This window comes from Sminthopsis crassicaudata, chromosome 4 (assembly GCF_048593235.1).
Source record: "Sminthopsis crassicaudata isolate SCR6 chromosome 4, ASM4859323v1, whole genome shotgun sequence".
Classification (NCBI taxonomy): domain Eukaryota; kingdom Metazoa; phylum Chordata; class Mammalia; order Dasyuromorphia; family Dasyuridae; genus Sminthopsis; species Sminthopsis crassicaudata.
The window spans coordinates 336194525-336215111 of NC_133620.1; the positions used below are offsets into that span (position 1 = coordinate 336194525).

At 40.1% G+C, this 20587-nt stretch overlaps 1 protein-coding gene across 8 annotated transcripts in view; it reads left to right on the forward strand.

Moving 5' to 3' along the window:
* The first annotated feature begins 1532 nt into the window (after positions 1-1532).
* Positions 1533-20587, forward strand: part of TMEM94 (transmembrane protein 94) — a 47115-nt gene continuing 28060 nt past the window's right edge. For 6 of the 8 annotated variants that reach the window (XM_074260743.1, XM_074260746.1, XM_074260750.1 and 3 more), the window contains exons 1-2: positions 2211-2320; positions 16132-16258. In XM_074260743.1, coding sequence (XP_074116844.1) covers positions 16238-16258 — 21 coding nt within the window. In that variant the 5' untranslated portion in view covers positions 2211-2320; positions 16132-16237. Of the gene's footprint in view, positions 1620-2210; positions 2321-15370; positions 15435-16131; positions 16259-20587 lie in introns of those variants that run through there. The other 2 variants (XM_074260744.1, XM_074260745.1) reach the window with 2 other exon arrangements.

The following is a 20587-nucleotide window of genomic DNA, read 5'->3' on the forward strand; positions in this document are numbered from 1 at the left end:
AACAGTTTACACTCATTTCCCAGTGTTCCTTTTCTGGGTGTAGCTGATTCTGTCCATCATTGATCAATTGGAATTGGGTTAGCTCTTCTCTATGTTGAAGATATCCACTTCCATCAGAATACATCCTCGTACAGTATCATTGTTGAAGTGTATAATGATCTCCTGGTTCTATTGCAGTAATTCTAAATGAAGCAGTTCTGAAATGGGTAATAGCCTTTATACAAATTATTTCCAGCATCATATATCTCTCCTGTATTCCAGACCCACATATCCAACTGTCTGTTGGATATCTCCATCTGGATGTCCCACCACTCACCATATCCACAAAGAAACTGATTACCTTTCTTTAAAGAAAAAATACACTCTGAACTTAGACCCCAGATAAAATGCACATTTCTATAGAGTTAAAAATTTAGGATTGGACATGAAACCGAACCGCAACTCTGTATAAATATATCTGGATCCTTAGAAACTGGCAGTATTATTTGACTAGCCAGGTAATTCCCCTAACAACTTGGATTTTCTTTGCTGAAGGAGAAAACTGCATTGCCCGGGCATGAGATTCTGCTACTTGGGGCCAAATAGGATAGTCAATAAGTCTATTAATAAATATGTATTAAGCACCGGCTCCAGTATCTTTGCCAAGAAAATTCTAAGTGGAACCATGAAGAAACAGGCAAGAACAAATGACTGAGTAATAAGTAGGAGTTTCGCTAAACTTGAGGACGCTAAAGAAAGTGTGGATTGTGACCGTTCCTAGTATGAGTCTGCCCAGTGCAGGTACCACCTACTTTGCTATTGCTTCCTTTCTCCACCAGGTTTGTCGTAGTCCTTCCGGAAGAGGACGGGAAATGGCTTGGGTTTAAGTGAGGAAAGGCCCGCCCCCTTTCCCCTCCAAAGGATGAGGTAATCCGCTCGGGTCTGGCATTGTACCGGGAGTGAGTGGATGAAAATTTCCCGCCAGATCTGTGGATCATTCCTCACGTGCCATGCAAGCATCCGCCCAGTTCGGGGCCCATCTCGCTCTCAGTGGCCTAGCTCCTCACTTTGCCCCCAAGCCCAGCCCTGCTGCTCTAGCTCTAGGGAATAGTAATTAAGTCAGTGCTCCCATTACTGCTTGAAAGAACCCAAGAATCATCCGTTTTATGGTCTCACTCCTAGTCCTCTGACTCTCCAGCCCCGAGCCCTCCCCCTACTCCCTCCTTTCGGCGCCGAGGGCGGGTACTTTCTGTCAGGTTTGTTCGGGTGCATCCGCCTAGCAGAAGGCCTCACACACAGTAGGCCCCAAACGCTTATCCATCCATTCCAGGAAATGTCTGGGGGAGGAGGGATGGACTGTGCTGGTTCTGGGGTCCCAGCTTCCGGTTATCACAGGCAGGAAGACAGAACTTGGGAGGTGCTAGCAGGTGAGAGGAAAAATTTGGGAAAGAGCTCTGCCACATTCCGAACAGCATTCCATGTCCCTGCAGGGCCCTGAGTTCGGCTCCTATGTCACTTCCGATGGTACTTTCTTGGTTGTCCCTCCCCTCCCCCATTGTTGGTGCATTCGCCGCAATAGCATTTAACGTATGGACACATAGTTTGCATCCTCTCGGAAAATGGAAGCTCTCCCAAGGCAGGTACGAGTGGGTTTTTGGCATTTCCGAGAGCAGAGCTTTACACGGCTGCATCTCCAGGACCGGACCTAGAACATTCTTCAGAGCTGAACCGGGCACAATGGACGTTGGCTCCAGTGAACAGATAATAGGGTGCAGGGAAGGGGAAGTGCTAAGAAATGGATTGCCGTGTGAGGTTTCTCGGTGCAAGGAAACGACTGTTTCTCTCCGGGGGTGGGGCAGAAAAGAGGCGCAGGTTGTCCTTTTCGACCCTGGGGCTAAGCAGCTCCAGTGCCCGGCCCCCCGCGCCCAGGCGTGGGCAGGGAGCCAGTCCGGAGCCGGGAGGGCTCTTTTCTTTCTCTCTCTCTCCCTCCTTCTCTCCCTCCCTTTCTCCCTCAGGTGTCACTTCATACCCAGAGGTCTGTCCCCACCCCGGCCTCGAAGGGCGGATGTAACTTCAGCCCTTTTTACCCCAGAACCAATAAGATCTTGAGAAACTGCCGCCACACTCGCCCTTGACCAATAGAATCAGGGAACGCTTCCCGGTCCCCCGGCATCTCCGTAATCGGGAAGGGGAGGAGGAAGAGTTTCCCTTTTAGTGTTGCCAGGAACGTAGATGGCGGCAGCCCTTGGTGGAGGGGAGGTGAAGTGAAGTGGGGGGGGACAGGGGAGGGAGGGAGGGACGAGGACTCTGGCGAGAGGAAGACAGGACCCCCGAGGGCCTGGTAAGTACGAGAAGGCCCGGGACCGGCCCGTGGGGAGGAGCAGTCTGGTTCAGGTAGACCCCTCTCTACCTCCCTCCTCCTCTGGCTTCCTGGCCAAGACCAGGGGAGTCTGGGGTCTGCACTTGAGAAAGTGGCTCCTGGAGGTCGTCCCGGGGGAGATCTGGAATGAATGGAAGGGCTCGTCACGGCCTCTCTTCTTAATTATCCCCCTCCCTTAGGGCCCCTGCCCCAGGCTTCCCTTCTGGTGGGGTCCAGCTGTCCAGGAAGCCTCCTCCCCCCAGCCCCCACGCGGATCCCTGGCCCAGGCCTCAGGTTTGCCATGCTTGGGCTTTGACCCTGAGCTTTTCAGCTCTGATGTTGTAATCTATATATTTATAGTCCCTGGGGGAGTCCCAAGGCCAAGCCACATCTCAGCCCCTTCTCCTCTGGCCTCTCCCGCCTCCCTCCGCTCAGCTGTTTCCCGGGAGCAGAACTTCAGCTCTAGCCCGGCCCCACCCCCACAAGCTCCTACACCTGCTTTGTTTTCCTGGGAGCAACCAGAGAACCTCTCTCATAAACAGTCCCGAAGTTCAGTCAGTGACCATTCATTTATTAAGAGCTGACTCCCCCCGTGAGGGCCCTATACTAAGCTTTGCAGATACAAAGAAAGCTCCCCCCCCAAAAAAAAAAATCCCTACCTTCAAGTAGCTCACAGACATGCAGACAACAATACAAACCATACACTAGCTAAATCGGAGGTGGGTCATCTCAGGGGAAGGCTTTTGTAGCCTCGGTGTTAGGGAACCTGGAGAAGGAACGAGAAAGTTCCTCATACTGTCTTGGCTGAGCAGGTAGGAGTAATGATGTCCTCGGTCTCTGCAGATTGCATTGTCTCAGAAGAAATGCGAAATGTGCAAAGTTGGAGAATCCTCCCCAAATGTTCCTAGGGACTGTTTGTCCCCAGCCTGGGGAAGGGCCCTCCAAGCTGGGACTGGCCTGGTCAGCCAGAGGACACGCTGCACATGGACTCTAACATAGGGATAAGGGCAACAACCAGACTAACCATTCAGGGGTAACAGTAACTCCTACCTTCTCCGTAGACAACAATGGACACAGTAGTTCCCATCCAGTAAAACCAAAAGTTCTTTTTTTTTTTTTTTTTTTTAAACTGTTTTATATAGTTCAAATATGTATGGGTCATCCATTTTTACCCCACAATATCCTAAGGATCCAGTTGTTAGTCTACTTGAGCAATTCTGCAGTTCAGTCATTCCCAGGGCCACTCCCAGGGCAAAGAGTAGGAGAAAATGTTTCTTACTCATTCTAGATGCAGAGCTGGAAGACCTCTAGCAGCATCTAGTCCCTCTCTGCTATTTTGATGAGGATACTGAAGCTCAGAGTGCTTTTTTTTAATGTGCCTGGAGTCACACAATTATCACACAAGTAGTCAATAACAGCTGTATTTGTATAGCTCTCTGTAGTTCGCAAAGCACTGTACAGTCACCACCTAAGAGAGCAGAGACTTTACTCCAAATCCAGCACCCTTTGCACTGCTTTGCCTCGTTCATTCAGCCTTAACTACCCCATACTTTTTATTGATCTTGTCAATCTCCTCTAGTTAGCATGTGACTTCTCCAGAAGAGAAAAAAACACTACACTTATTTTCCTTCCCTGTAGGTATCTCTCTATCCTGATGAGAAAATGATTATCTGGCAGTTCTTATATACCTTTATTGTGGAAATTCAGTTTTAAAGATCTAAATTGAAGGTATCCCTCAGATACTCTTAGGAAAACAGAGATTCTAGCATTTGATCTAGAAGAGAACCCAAATGTTTGGATTTTTTCATTAGAACAATGATTCTCAAAGAGTTTGTGGTTTTTAAGGATCTTCTAAGTAATTCATAATTGTTCTTTAGTAATTTCTATAATATGATAGGTCTATATTGCGATTTTTAGCAAGAATGGATAGTTTTCAGAGCCCTTATGATAGAAACACAGTAGCTTGACCAATTAAAAAAAAAAGATTAATTCCATTTATTCTGGCAATTTTGTCTGTCTTTAATGGACTCAGCTTTTCTCACTAATAGTTGGTTGAGCAACTTTTTTTTTTTTTTTTTTTTTAAACTATAGAAAGCTGTTTGGGACAGTGGTTCTTTTTTTTCCCTTCTATATCTGATAATATCGAGTAATATTTTCTTCAACTGGTATTTAAACTTTAAAATATCTTGATGTATTTGTCTCCAGCTTTCAATACAAGGAAAAAATTCACTGAAATGATGAAATGCTACTGCCAACTGTTTTATTGTGGACCTTTTTTGTTTCAGTCTCCGGTTCCTAAGCTTCCCTTTTTCTTCTACAGTCTTTGCAGCTAGAGTTTTACTCAGTTCTACATTCTACAGTCCTGTCATTCTCATCCACTTCTAGCTCCAGTTTTTGTGCTAATTTTAGAATTTTGTTACTCACTTCTTCAAATTTTTCATCTTTGTCAAATCCATGAAGCTAGGGAATGAACTGTGGGCGTAATTTTTTCCAAACTCTCTTCATACATGTATCTGTCACATCTTTTCATGCCTTAGCAATATTCCAGATTGCATTATAAATATTAGGACTTCCAGAAACCTCTCAATGTCAATTTCTTATTTCTATCCAAAGCTGCAACTGCTTGGGCAAATGTAGTATGTGGCAATCACTCCCTGATCCATAGGTGGTATATTGAGGTAGTATTTACATTTTCATTAAAATTATCCAGCTAGGCAGGGGTGACCTGGGCATTATCTAAAATAAGATCTTTAAAGATGGCATTATCTTAGAGTTAGTGAAATAATGCAAAGGTGGTATAGCCTTGTTCTTTCAATGCTCTGAGATTTTCTGAGTAGTGCATAGGAATAGGATTTAATTTGCAAGTTCTACATGCATTCCCACCAAGCAGAAGCTTTGTGCTCCAGTATAGTTTTTTTCCCTCCCTCAAAATGTAGATTCAAAATAGCATTCTTTGATAAAATTGACTGAGAGTAAGGACCTTAATCTATTATTTTTTGTAGGAACTCTGGGAATGTCTCTGCCGCTTCAATTTCTTCAGCAGCAGCTTCTCATGACACTTGTACCTTATAAAATCCTGCATGGTTTTTAAATTATGCCATTTTAAAATCATACTGCTTGCTGTAAATGCCTGTGTTCTTTCAGGGTACTTTTTCTTTAGATCTTCAAAGAGGCTTTGAGACTTGGCTTAAATTGTCAGTAAGCTTAAAGGAATATTCTTCCCAGTCTGATCTTCTATCCACATAGTTAATATTCTCCATTTCTAGAATAGAACATTCTCTCTGTTTTGATAAAGAGATTTCATGCAAGCACTGTCTTTTGCCTGCTCCATTATCCAGGCAGCATTTTTCACTATGATGTTCATATTCACTGCCATAAGACTAAGTTCATGTGCTATCAATGACAATTTTTGTCCTCTTTCATATTTTCTAATAATTTTTGTTTCCAAGTCTGTTGACTTATGCTTATGAGATAGTTTGCTTTTCCCCTTAAGAGCACATTTGCCACCAGCCATGGTGAAAATATAAGGATAGTACTATTGGGGAAAGCACAGTATCACAGTATCACTCACTTGGGAATTGATTTAAAAGATGCTTCTTAGTTTCCCACCATTTTTGCTGCCTGATTTGTACAGTATTTTATCATGTTGCAGCATAGCATCTGCTTTGTATTAGGAAATTTTGTGTTATTTTTTGTAATTTTAAAGAAATTTTAATCCTTTCAGAATGATTTATGTAAAATTGAATTTTTAGGTTGTGAATTTACATAAAGTGAGAATTGTCTATAGTATGTGTCAGAATCAGGACATGAGCCTAGCCAATAAACCAGCATTTATTAAGCACCTATTATATGCCACAGCACTATACAAAGATATTTTTGAATTTTCTTCTGGAGTTCACATAAAATGCCTGAGAAGTCTATATATCTGTACTTCACTTTCATTTGTAAAATGCTAAAATATCTGTTTCACTTTTGCAATAGACCTTGTCCACATAGAGCTTACATTCTTTCAGAGAGACCACATTTACAATCTATTGGTTCTTGTCCTACTTGCCATCATGGCTGTTTCATGACCATTTGATGGATGACAGTAGAGGATAATAAAAGTTAATATGAATACACACTGTGTGTGTGTGTGTGTGTGTGTGTGTGTGTGTGTACGTGTGTGTGTACTAGATGTATATGCATAACTAGGTCCTGATGAGTACAAAGGATGAATCCCCTAAAGTTGTCCCTCCATATTTCCATTGGGTTGGAGCCAATTACCATAGTTTGCATAATTATAATTTTGAATAGTGTGAGTTCGAATATATATGGCCACTTCAGAGGATTCTTTGTATGTAACAAAATAATTACAAGGTTATTTTTTTTTTTTTGAAGGGGAGCCACTAGCAGCTGTGGGGGTGGGACGGATGGAAAGGGAAGGAAGGAACATGTGCCAGTTAGTGGAGGGGACAGACAGTCCCCTGTGTGGAGAAGTTCATGTATGGGGAACAAAAAGAAGGCCAGTTTGGGTAACAGTACAGCACTTGAAGGAGAGTAATGAGTAGTAAGGTTTAAAAGGTAGGTGGGGGCCAGATTGTAGAGTGCTTTAAATGCCAAAAAGAGGAATTCATATTTGATTTTAAAGGAATTTAATTCTAAAGTCCATTGGAGTTTATTGGATAGTGTAGTGACATAGCCAGGTCTGCACCTTAGAACAGCAGGGTGGAAGATTAATTGGAATGTGGATATATTAGAGATAGAGAGATCAATTAAGCTTGATACAGGTCCCATTAGAGGTCATGAGGATCTAAATGAGGGTATTGGCTCTATATAAGTAGAAAGAGATGGTATGCCTTCCTGATTCTCCCACTTCCTGGTGACTTCCCTCCCTATCTACCTTGTATTCAGTTACTGTGTATATCGATTTTGTATTTATTATTTAAACTTATACATGTGATATACCTTGAGAGCTGAGATTGTTTCATTTTTTGTTTTTGTAACCTTGGTACTTGACTTAGTGCCCTATAAACAGTAGGTTTTTAATAAGTGCTTGTTTATTAATTTAAGAGATATTGCAGAGGTAGGAATATGTTGATCCTCTCATATACCATGCTATTCTATTGAAATAATAATGCCTGATATTTTATGGATCATGCTAAGGTTTTTAAGATAATATCTGTTTATCTGATTATCATACTAATCTGTGAAGTGTTAAAAAGTTTTATTCTTCTTTGTGAATAAATGAAAATCTCTGAGTTAATCAGAGAAATGAGCTTGCTGAAAGTCATATAGCTAGCAATTATCTGAAGGGAGATTTGAATTCAGGTTTTCCTGTCTCCTGCAGTACCTGTCACCTACATTTTATGGTTAATACTTGATTATGGAGAGGATATCCTCTGAATAAGAGAGTATGAATCCTGCTTCTGCCCATTTTTATCAGTGAACACTGAACAAATCTGACATTATTTCATTTATCTGGGTCTGTCTTCTCACTTATAAAATGAAGGGATGGGACTAAATGAAAGATGATCCATGGCCATATGTGGGACAACACTCCCAGGTAAAGGCCAAATCAGGTTAAAAATGTAGTTGAGAAATATTTAACAAAATTAATAAAAAATAATAAATATTACATTTAAAAACTAAGTCAACATGTGGCCTGCAAAGGTCCTTATGTAATATTTATTTATTTATTTTTAAAATTTTATTTATAAATTTTTTTGACATTATATATACATGAGTAATTTTTTTTTATAACATTATCCCTTGTATTCATTTTTCCAAATTATCCCCTCCCTCCCTCTACTCCCTCCCCTTGATGACAGGCAATCCCATATATTTTACATGTGTTACAATATAACCTAGATACAATATATGTGTGTAAGTACCATTTTCTTGTTACACATTAAGTATTAGATTCCGAAGGTATAAGTAACCTAGGTAGATAGACGGTAGTTCTAACAGTTTACAGTCACTTCCCAGTGTTCCTTCTCTGGGTGTAGTTGTTTCTGTCCATCATTGATCAATTGGAATTGGATTAGCTCTTCTCTATGTTGAAGATATCCACTTCCATCAGAATACATCTTCATACAGCATTGAAGTGTACAGCGATCTTCTGGTTCTGCTCATTTCACTCAGCATCAGTTGATGTAAGTCTCTCCAAGCCTCTCGGTATTCCTCCTGCTGGTCATTTCTTACAGAGCAATAATATTCCATAACCTTCATATACCATAATTTACCCAACCATTCTCCAATTGATGGACATCCATTCATCTTCCAGTTTCTGGCCACAACGAAAAGAGCTGCCACAAACATTTTGGCATCTTATGTACTATTTAGTTGGCCTCAGTTGATACTATTGAACTCAATGATTCCCAGTGTTTCTTCTAGCAATGAATTATATTACTTTATGGAGAGAGTACTTTTTTTGCAGTCTGCATCTCTGGCTCAGGATTTTAGTGTTGTGGGGAACACCCAATGAAGAAACCCTTTCTACTTGAAATTCATTGTTTTAGTTGTCTGGAGACACTAAGAGGTTAAGTCATTTGTCCATAGCCATCCACATAGTCAGGATATGTCAAGAGGCAGTATTTGAACCTCAAATCCAAAAATCACATTGAGACTACTATATATTTAGACTACTTTCATTTTCCCATTAAATCTTCTACCAAAACTAGGAGCAGGAAAACTGAGAGGTGTTAATGAGGGGTAAAGTGGTCCCCATGTCATATTCTCTTACAACCCTTGAATAAATAAGAACTGATGGAGTTTGAGTCTGTCCTTCATTGTGAGGACTTGGGTAAAGGGAGAATACAGATCCAGAGAACAAGGGTCAAGCAATAGGAGGAGACAAAGAAGAAAGCACTTTACATTTCTATTTTGAGCAGTTGCTGAGGAGTGCCAGCCCTGGGTGCTGAGAATCATTCTTCTGGAAAGCTTAACTCCTGCCTAGCTAATGATGAGTAAAAGAGGCATTCTGCATTTCCCCCACTGTCCCCTCCAGAGAGGCTGACTTAGGAAAGAATTTGTGTGGGGAAAAAAGGGAACACTAAAGTAAAGGTTCTGCAAATCGGAGGCTTTATTTAACCTAGTATTTTGAGTCCAGCAGTGTACCCTGGAAGAATGAGGCGGTTGCCAGGGGCATATTTTGCTTCCAGCTTTACAACTCTTGTTGCGGGTGGACAATAGCAGGCAAAAGCAGCCAGTCATCTTTCCATTAAGCAGGATAAGCTGTAATTGAAGCAGAAATGTGTTTTTCCTCAAAATGAAGCCATGGTGGAGGGTTTTTTTTTTTTTTTTTTTTTTGGCCAGCAGTGCCCTCTAAAGGTAAACTGGCTTTTATTAGGACTGCTGAGAACAGTAGTAAATAGCACCAGTTGCCTGGCATGACAAGGGTAAAGGTCACTTTTGAGTTTTTACTCAGGGTGCAGATGTCTGTTCAAGGTGAACTACCCTTGGATCAATCAGTCAAGTGGAGGAGGCTGCTGCAGGAGCCAAATGGCGTAGTTCTTAAATTCACTGTCTTCTATAAGTGGAGTTAATGGTATCAGCCTTCCTGAGTAGGAAGAAGGATGTTGAAAAGGGGAAGAATAAGTACTAGAGAGATAATGGAAAGTCATACAATTATTATACTATATCACATTTAGAAATAATTTTTTAAAACAGAAATCTAAATATTATATCCATTTTGAGGAAAATTAGTTTCAGAAAGATGGAATGTCTTGGTCACAGATGTTAAATATTGGAGCTGAGTCTTGAACCCAGGACTTAGGGCTCCAAATTTTATGGTTTTTCCACCAACTGCAATGCTTTAAAAAGATTTTGCTGTTGAGGCCCTGACCCCTAAGGTCAAGGGATTTGTTGCCAAGTAACAGAGAGAGAAGGCTCTGGCTAAATCAGAACTGGAAGCTGCCTGTGTTCTGATTTGATGCAAGGTCTCCTGACTATCTATGGTACCCACTCTGAGATTTTGTTAAAAGGAATTTTAAAAACTGGATCATTCAACTCCTTTTTACCCTAAACATCTCTTGGGAAGCCTTTTAGCTGCCTGTTCCATTAGATTGCTTTCAGAAGGACTAACATATGATCCCGTTGTTATATGCAGCCACAGGAAACATCTCCCCCTTCCTTTCATGTTTTTCATGACCCTTAAGAAATTCTGATTTTAACAGATGGTACAATGTAGAATGTGAGAGGATTGTATATGAAATAATGAATCTATTCCATAGAATCATATCATAGTATCATATACTTAGATCATATAATAGAATCATAGTATCATATACTTTTAAAAAAGTATATATATGGATAAATTCAGCAAATTTGTCTTACAGCTCTCCTGCTTGTTTATGCTTTCTTCTGAACTTCCTTCTATTGTATGTGCATTTTAAAAATTAATATTTTTCCTTTTTCTTGCCTATTTTTGGGGTGGGGATTACTATTATTCTTCCCTCCAAATTGTCTCTCCTTTAAAAACAAAAAGAAAGGAAAAACTGCTTTTATAATAAATAAACTTAGTCAAGAAAAACAAATCTGTACCCTGGCCATGTCTTAAAATGTGTCTTCTTCTGCAGCTTAACCCTACCACCTCTGTCCAAAGACAGGTAAAACCTATTTTATTGTGGGTTTTCTGGGGATCTAAGTTCTTGAACTTTTCAAAATTGTTTTCCTTTACAATGTTATTATTGGATAAATTTTATACTTGTTCTACTTATTTCCCCATGCATCAATTTTGTTCAAGTCTTCCCATGATTCTCATAAATCATCTCTTTCCTCATTCCCTAGTTTTCATTAATAATTTCATTAGTCAGATACCAAAATTTGCTCTGCAATTTTCCAGTTTTCCTTATTCATCCCCACCCCACCCACCTCATTTTTTGGTATTCAAAGCTAAAATTTATTTTGCTTTCTCTCCCTGGTGATGTCTTTTCTCTTAATCTCTCTACATACCACCCCCCCTTTTTTTTCTGTTTAGTTTAATGTATTTCTATACCTAATTCTGTGTGTATTTGTGTAAGTGAATGTATGTTCTTTTTCTTCAAGTCATGTAAGAATAAGATCCATCTGATTCCTCCACCACTTCCTCTAAGTTTACTTGATGAGAAACAGAGTAAGTTCCATCCCTTTCCTCTTTTTTACACTAATATTTTCCCCTCATCCCACTTTAAAACTCCTCCTCCAATCCACCCACAGGTCCTTTGTTTTACTTAATTTCTCAGCACCCTTTGAAGATATTCTGAATGGATATTAATTTCTCTTTTTTTTTTTTTTTGGGAATGTTAGTCTTTCATTATTATATAATCTCTTCCAATTGCAGATCTAAATTCACCTTCCTAAGTCTCTCTTGACTCCTGTGTTTGTATTTCAGAGTTCCTGTTCAGTTTGGCTTTTTCATTAGAAGTGCTTAGAAAGATTTGTGCTTCATTAAAGATCCATTTTCCCTCAGTAGGATTATAATTCAGCTTCTTAGGGCAAATTATTCCTGGTACTGGGCCTATTCTTTTATCTTTTGTTATTTTGTATTACAAGATCTCAGGTTTTTAGTAGAAGCTTCCAGAAAAACCTTGTATGACCTTGACTAGTCACTTGGTTCTTGAACCCCTCTTTTCCGAATGCTTGTAGTATTTCTTTTTTTTCTTTGATGTGGGAGTTTTGGATTTTGCCTGTGGCATTTTGGAAACTTTCTCTCTGAGGGCTCTTTTTAGGGAAGGATGATTAGAGGATTTTTTCTATATCTTTCTTTTGCCTTTTGGTTCTAGGTTCAAATACATCTGGGCAATCTTCATATATGATTTATTGAAAAATTATGTTAGCTTTTAAAAAAAAGTTGTTTTCAGACATTTTAAGTGATTCCTAATGATTTTCCATAACCTGTTTCCTAGGTCCTTGTTTTTAATGTTAGACATCTTTCATTTTCTTCTCTTTTTTAATCTTTTAATTTTATGCTAATATTTCTTAGTTTTTGTGAAGTTATTGATTCCTATTTGTTCTATTCTGGTTTTCAGAGATTCCATTTCTTGGGTAAGGTTTACCACTTTTTCTTCTAAGTCACTTAATTTTCTTTCTATTTTTCTCTTGAGCTTTAATTTCATTTTTTATTTTTTGTTTTATTTAGATCAAGTTATCCTTATGTAATCCATTTTTTTCTTTGAGCCCCTACTTGCAATTGTTGAGTTATTCTCTTCTGGGTTGTCCTTTGGGATATTTGGACCTGTAATAATTCTTTATAGTAATTATTATCTTCTTTTTACTCATATTTTCAGCCAGTTTTAGAAATGGAGCTTTGTACTAGATCCCAAGTTGTCTCCTGTTTTGCCTTTGCGTGTGTTGGTCAACCTTGTTTCCTTTTGAATTTTGAATTTCCAACCACTCTGGAGCTTTCTCATGGAGCTCTATTTTCTTGTTTCCTGGTTATAGAACTTTACTGGTTACTTAAGTCATTAGTTGTTTTGGGAGACTTCTCTCTCTCGTTTTGGGGCCTGGCTTTTCTGGCAGACCCCCTTTCCTATTGCTTATAAGTTTCTGATCGACTAAAAAAAAAGTGATTCTGGAGTAGAGGAAGACACTTGCTATAGATTTTCATTTAATTTCTTAGTCATTATTTGGTCTGTACTATTTTTAGGTTTTTGCTGGAATAGGGAGTTGGGTAGCCTGCCTTCTGAAATCTTTCCCTCTTCCTTTCTATTTCAAATATCATCAGATTAGTCTAAAACTCAGCCCCCAGTTAGGACTACTGTAGAAATCTCCTATTTGGTCTTCTTACTGGGGATTCTATCACTGTCAGATTAATCTTAAAATCAGAGCATTAGGGCAGTTAGGTGGCACAATGGATAGAGTACCAGCCTTGAATTCAGGAGGACCCGAGTTCAAATGTGATCTCAGACACTTAACACTTCCTAGCTGTGTGACCCTGGGCAAGTCACTTAACCCCAGCCTCAAAAAAAAAAAAAAAAAAAAAAGAATTCCCCTCTGCCTACAGAATAAAGTTCATACTCCTTGGCTTTTAAGGTCATTCATAATTTGGGCTCTTCATCCTTCCTTTCTTCTCCCTAAGGAAAACTTACACTCTAAAATAGTCTTTATGTGTACCATGGGCATTCCTATGTCTTTACTTCTTTGCATGCTTTCCTTTTTCTTGAATTTTTTTTTCTCATGATATAAATCCTATATACCTTTCCATGTACCAACTGCCATCTCTGGGGACTCATACCCTAGAACTGTTTCTCCTTCAAGAGTGGAACTAGCCTTTAAAGCCTTAACTTTTAAAAATAACTCTTGAGTTCGAGTCTAGTCTAGTAGACTAATGTATGAAATGATGGAAGAACATCATCTCTTAGAAACATCCTCTGTTATTATCTTATCTTTATTGTACTATTGTGGTCCTAGTTGACAGCATAAATGCTTTATTACCGTTAGGATTCCTCATTGGATAATTGTGGAAGGAAGTTACAGAAACAATCTTCATCTGGCTTCTTTGTGATGACTTCTCTGAAAAACCCTGGGTTACTATATGGGAACCGTGGCCCTAGGCACAGAAAACATACCTCAAGGCCAACTGAGTGTGAAAAATAGTTCTGTCGAAGAGTGGGTCTGGCCTCTCAGAAGCCCATTTCTTTGGACTGCCTAAGAAAAAAAACATGGCTGCACCCCAGAGCCATTTCACTGCTTCTCTTCTCTCCATAGCCCTCTTGGGTTACCTCTGGTTTCAGAGTATTGTTTGGAGGTGGGAAGAGAATGGGGGTGGAGCTGGAAAAGAGCTGGCCTTGGATCTGGACTGTTCTATCACTGATGCTGGCCTACAGGGAATCTGAATGAAAGTTTCCAAGGAGTTGGCTGCTTCCGAGCCTCAGGCCTCCCTGCTAGGATCCTTAGGACAGAGCTTTTGTGTTTCTTGACAGCTCCTTTGTGAGCCAGTTCCTCTGAGGTTTTTTGGCTGCCCCCTCTTTAAAGAGGCCCTGATGCTGCTAAGCCCCAGAGGTAGCTGTTCCAATTGGCAGCTTTTCCCAGGAGAGTCCAAACACTGAGTCTGAATTCCTGGGTCCCCTTCTGAATTTGCCATTAGCATTCAGTGTATCCTTGGGGCATGTTCATCTGGGCTTTTCCCCCTTTGTAAATAACAAATATTCCTTTCTCTGCCTCAGTGTCTGCATCAGGTTCTGAGCTAGTTGGGAATTAGATGGGTAAGGAATATCTTATATACATTCTATTTCTGTAGAAAGACTGATTTTAAGAAGTATCATTCTTTGTAATGGCATCTCAAACACTAGGAACAATTGAAATGAGGACTTTCTGCTCCCTTCAATCCTCAACCCACGTTGATCCCTAAAGACAATAATACATCATCCTCCCCTCCAAAACTCTGTGTGATCAGTGACATCTAGATAGTGACAGGCTTTGTGCAGTCCATTGTTCTGTTGCTGCCTAATCTTAGCAGCAAATAAAAGCTGAGGTCTGGTCAGATGGGTACTGCCGAGGAGACTTCACAAGGAAAACCAGACCAAAACTTGAATGCGATTGAATCGGTATATGAACTGAAAGAACGGCTGGTTTTGGACAGGAGGAGGGTTCTCCAAATCCCTGCAGTGCATGGTCTCCTGGGCTGTGTGTGCTACATGGCAAACATGTAGGTAGGGCATCCTGTTAATTTTTCATCACTCTGCCATAGGACGGCTAGGGCAGCTGAGATGGTGCAGTGGATAGACAGCATCAAATCTAGAATCAGGAAAACCTGAGTTCAAATTCTATCTCAGACCCTTACAATCTATGTGACCCTAGACAAGTCACTGTTTTCTCATCTGTAAAATGAGTTGGATTAAAAATGGCAAAGAAAGATAAGTCCAGACCTCTCAGAAACCCTTCAGACTAAGGGTACTTGGTGTCAAGCCATATTTCCTCACACCGTTCACTTAGGCCAAGCCCATCTTGATGTGGCCTCCTGCTGTTAGCTCCTGATTGAATAGAGATGCTCAGAGAGATCTAGGAGTGAGGGTGGGGGGGGACGACTCTTCTTTTTGGCATAATATCCACCTCCTTTGACAGGTGGTTGTGTTCAAATCGGTCAGCAAAAGCTTTTGGGTCATTGGTCATCCTATAGCTCCCTAACCTGTGTCTGGTAAGTCCTTATTGAATGCAGATAAATTGCACCAAACTGGGAGAAGAGGATGTTGTGGTGTTGTATGTTTCTCTGCCAATAGAAGGCATTATTACGGAGGCTTCAGAGGAGAGTAGCTGGCCAGAACCTAAATATATAAAAATTACTGAGTGTTCAGCTTCTGATGACAACAGAACAAACATGTGACCACCCCTTAAGCTTTATTCCACCCTCTCCTTTTCCTTGATCTTTCATATCCTTTCCAGATATCAGCCCCTGTTCCATGAAATGTCAGTCCCATTTCTTGTAGATAGGTTGCTAGGAAAGATCCTGGAATGTGGGCACTATACTAAGCAGGGACAGTCAGTCTCACTGCCTTCTCTTTTCCCATCCGGGTATGTGGGAGCACACATGAGTGGTTAACCTTGTTACTGGCTACCACCCCAGCAAGCTGGATGTACCAGTGAAAGCAGCCAGGGGTAGTGGACAGTATGTTGGCTTTATGGTCAGGAGTCAACAAGTTCTGTCATTTACTACTCTTTGTGTGATCCTGACCAAGTCATTTAATCTTACTCTGCCTCAGTTTCCTCAAATGAACAACAGAAGAGTTTGTTTTAAAAAACTTTAAAGTTCATTACTTATAATTCACAATTCATCAAAATTATGATTCTAAATCTGTGATATATGATTTCCCCTTCTCCCTGCCTCTTTTGTTCAGGTGATGTGGCTGTGACGTAGCTACTAGGGCTTGTACATGTGAAAGAGGACCCTCTTGCTGGGTCCTTACCACATTCTTCTGGGAATGCCTACTGCACTTTGGAGCCATGGACCTGAAGAAACACCAGGTAGGTCTTTATTGCCTTGAGGTTATTTCTTTGTCTCTGTTGGATTCCTCCCCTCCACTAGGTCCTTCAAGTTGATTTCTGTTTATCTGGAGGACTCTTTTGGAGACTTGAATTTTAAATTAGTAGGGAATAGAGAGGGGCCTTTTCATATGATTATTCTCTGTTGATAGTATTGGGGAGCAGTGATGAGGTCATGTAATATTACTTGGTTGGTTAGAAGATAGAGAGGTGGAAATTTTTGAATACAAAATAGACAAATGAGGGGAATTAATGGACAGAATACATAAAGCTATACTGCGGTTTCTGATTAGCATACAGAGCAGCTTCTTACAGCTCTTACCCAGAAGGTTGTAATTTGGATTGTTTTGATGTTTACTAGGGTCTTTCCAATTGATTCATATGAGTTTAGTTAACTATTACATGTGGCCTCCCTGACTAGAGAGAATAATCATATAAAGATAGGGAGAATACAGGGCATCTTTCAAACTCAATTAATGGCTCTGTTATAAAAGTAAGTCTGGCTGGTGGCATGGATTTTCAATATAATATTCCAACTTTTCCTCACTTTAGAATAATTTTGTTTATGCCACAGACACTAATGGTTGAGAGTTGGGTGGTCTCTGTGTGCAACTACCAGACTGTCTTTGTATCTTATTAGAATTCTCCTATCCTTCTATGTCAGGAAGGAGGATCTGTTAAAAAAAAAAAAGAATCAGGAATTTCCTTTCCAATGGTATTGCTCTGAACTGCACTCTTTTTTAAAAAAATCCAATCAGTTGACAGCTTTATTAATTGAATCTTGTTATTCTTTTATTTTTGTTTTCATTAATATTTTATTTTCTCTAATTACACATGAAAACTGTTTTTAGCATGTTTTTTAAAAATTTTGAATTCCAAATACTCCCTCCCTTTTCTCCCTGTTCATTGAGAAGGCAAGCAATTTCATATAGGTTATATATGTATAGCCATGTAAAACATTCCCACCTTAGTCATGCTGTGAAAGAAAATACAAATTAAGAAAGTAAAAGAATAGTGTACTTTGATTGGTGTTCAGATTTCATCAGTTCTTTCTATAGAAATGGATAGGTTTTTCTTTTGTTTGTTTGTTTGGGTTTTTTTTTTGCTAAGGTAACTGGCATTAAGTGACTTGCCCAGGGTCATACAGCTAGGAAGTGTGAAGTGTCTGAGGTCAGATTTGAACTCAGGTCCTCCTGACTTCAGGGCTGGTGCTCTATCTACTGCCCACCTAGCTGCTCTAATGGATAGTATTTTTTACCATAAGTTTTTCAGAACTGATTAGGATCATTGTATTGCTGAGGATAGCTAAGCCATTCACAGTCAATCATTGTACAATATTGTTGTTGCTATGTACAATGTTCTCCTGTTTCTGCTTACTTCACTTTGCATTTGTTCATATAAGTTTTTCTGAAAGTATCCTTTCTTATAGCACAATAGTTTTCCATTGCAATCCTATACAATAACTTGTTCAGTTATTCCTCAATTAATGGATATCCCCTCAATTTCTGCTATGAATATTATTATTATATGTATCTGGCTTTTTCCTTTTTTTTTTTTTTTTTTTTTTTTTTTTGTCTTTGGAATACAGACCTATTAGTGGTATTGCTGGGACATCTATGTCTTGATAAAGCATACTGGCAAATTTCCTTCAAAGAGAGTAAAGCAGAACCATTCAGTAATTTTTCTTGTTGGTCTGGTACTTGCTTATGCCACAGAAGGGCAGGTGGAAACTAAGATATCATCTAGTTATCTGGATTCCGTGGCTGATACTGTTGGACACTGAAGCATGGTCAGAAGGGAATGGGATATATGTCTGCCCATTTGCTATGCCAATAGTTTATCTCAGCTGACTGAGAGATTAATCTCATCTATAAAAATCTTAGGAAAGAATTCCTTATAGCTATAAATCTTTAGCCCATCCATGGCTCTGATATAAGAAGAGACTACTGTTGTCTGGTTTGACCTGATGGTGAAACACCATTTCCTGTTGTCATGGGGATCAAAGTCCTGAAAAATCCACTGGCTGAGCCCAAAAAGAGTCTGAAGGTTCATCTCTGGGAAGTTATTTGCTCATGTTTCCTTTGTGTCTTCCTCCTTCCCTTCCTGAGCTGATGAGACCTGGGTGGGTGTATCATTAGCTGCTTGTTAAATGTATGTTCTGTGTGAAGCACTGTGTTGCCAGTGGGCAGGAGAAAGGGTCGTTCAAATCCAGTTGAGAAGTGGGAACAAATATAAAAATAGATGACTAGCAATACTTGTTCAGGTAGCATGTGCCAAATGAGTGAAAAAAAATCAGAGGATTCAGAAAAGGGATTTTTTTGGAAGACCTGGGTCTTGAAGAAAAGGCCAGATTTATACATATGGATTGGGCACGGGTATGAGAGGGTAGGTGAATGAAAGAGGTATGAGCAAATTGATTGAAATAGGATTGTTTTTCTCCTGTTTGAAGAAAAATCAGTAAACCAGCTTGACTCAAGCAGATTTATGGAGGAAAGTAGTGAGAAATACATTTGGAGAGGTGGGTAATAGCCAAATTGTAGAAAACCAAACTAAAGAGTTTGGACTTTAAATGGCTGATGATGGAATTTTTCTGTTCCCTTCCTATTCTGGCTGGAAAATTATAATTTATATTTGCTAGAGATCTGGACTTTCTGAGCCCAGAGTGGGAAATCAATCTTCTTCAGCCTCTGTGGTGTTGGAAATGCATGAAGCTGGCCTGATTGTGATTAGTAGCTGGGTAGTTTTTCTGCTGGCTACAGAACTAAAGATCAGCTTGGCTGATACTGGCTGATTTCTTGACCCCTGACTTTCTCCTTACTTTTTCGACATCTCTTGCTGTGTTTCCCTGTATCTATTCCCTTTTCTGCAGCCCACAGTATATATCCTATAACAGTGGCTGTCCAAACTCGTGTCTCTTAGAATTAGTGCTTCTATTTTCTACTGCTGAGAAATGAGTGCTATGGCTTGCTATACATGACATGATACAGTATCACTGGTCAAAGTAGGCCCTGTGAGCTTTTCTTCCTAGGTAACATCGCACAGCACCGAGGGTTTAGCTAGCCATCTCTGCAACTGTGTCTCTTTAAATGAGTAATACCACTATGTGGTCAGCCTCAGCAGCAGACGAAGTTGGGCTTCGTGGTTTGGGAATATCAGACAAGACTCTTGTGGGCTGACTCCTGAAACTGCTGCCAGATTGTATAAACAGAAGTGATCTGAATAGGAGCTGATTCTGCCCTTCCCTCTGTCCTCTGAGTGGCTGAGAGTGTTGGAACTTCACCAGCATTCACCTTTAGATTGAATTGGTCCTCCTTTCTGTCCCCATTATGCCAATGAGTTTGCCTGGGGCCCTACCTGGAGCTGTATTTGAAAGGGGGAGGGGAGAGGCCAGCTTGTGTTGTATCAAGGTTCTTTCTTCCCTCCTGTGGCATGATATAGTGTCGTCTAGGAAACGGGAGTACCCTAGAGAAAGATGCTCAGACTCATTCTCTGTCGCTCTTCTGCTTCTCTCCTCTTTGCAGTTATAGCCATGATGCTTTAGGTTCTTTTTCCTATCATATCTCTCTGAGGTACTAAGAAGGCAGCTGGGACCATCTATTCTAATGGTCTTTCATCTCTTTTTCCCCCCATATTCCTTTTGCTTTCAAAATATTAAGCCTTTTTTTTTTTTTTTTTTTTTTACTGTCACATTCATTTCTAAATATATTCTTATCTCCCACCCAGCAAGTCATTTCTTATAGCATAGGTTTTAAATAGAGGTGGGGAAAACAAGTTAGTTTTGTAAAACCAACCAACAGACACATTCAACTGTATTGGTTTGGTACATGCAGTGTCCCATATCCATAGTCCACCACTTTTGCAATGGATGTGTGGAAATGCATTTCATCAATTCTTCTGGCTACCCTCTTGCTTCTTTGATTCATATCTAAGTATTTTGTGCACCGCAAGAATGTTCACTTACTTAAGACTGGGGCTCAAAAAGCTTCTAAATCTAATGAAACAACTTGTTAATTCTGTTAGTTAATTCAATATGAGTCCTAAGTAAGAGCCCTTGTCTGTGTCTTGGAGGTGAAGTGGTCTGACTATCCTTCAGGAGAGCTCCCTGTACCCTAACAATAGCCCTCCAGGCCTGTCTCACTCTGGATTTGGGATTTGTCATCAGCTGTTTTTATAACTCTTCACTTGCTTAGCATAATGACAGTCTCTACTTCTGCCTAGCTGTATGTGCCTAGGCAAGTCACTCAAAAATTCAGTTTCCTCATATTTAAAACGAGGATAATAATACTTGTACTACCTATCTCACAGGATAGG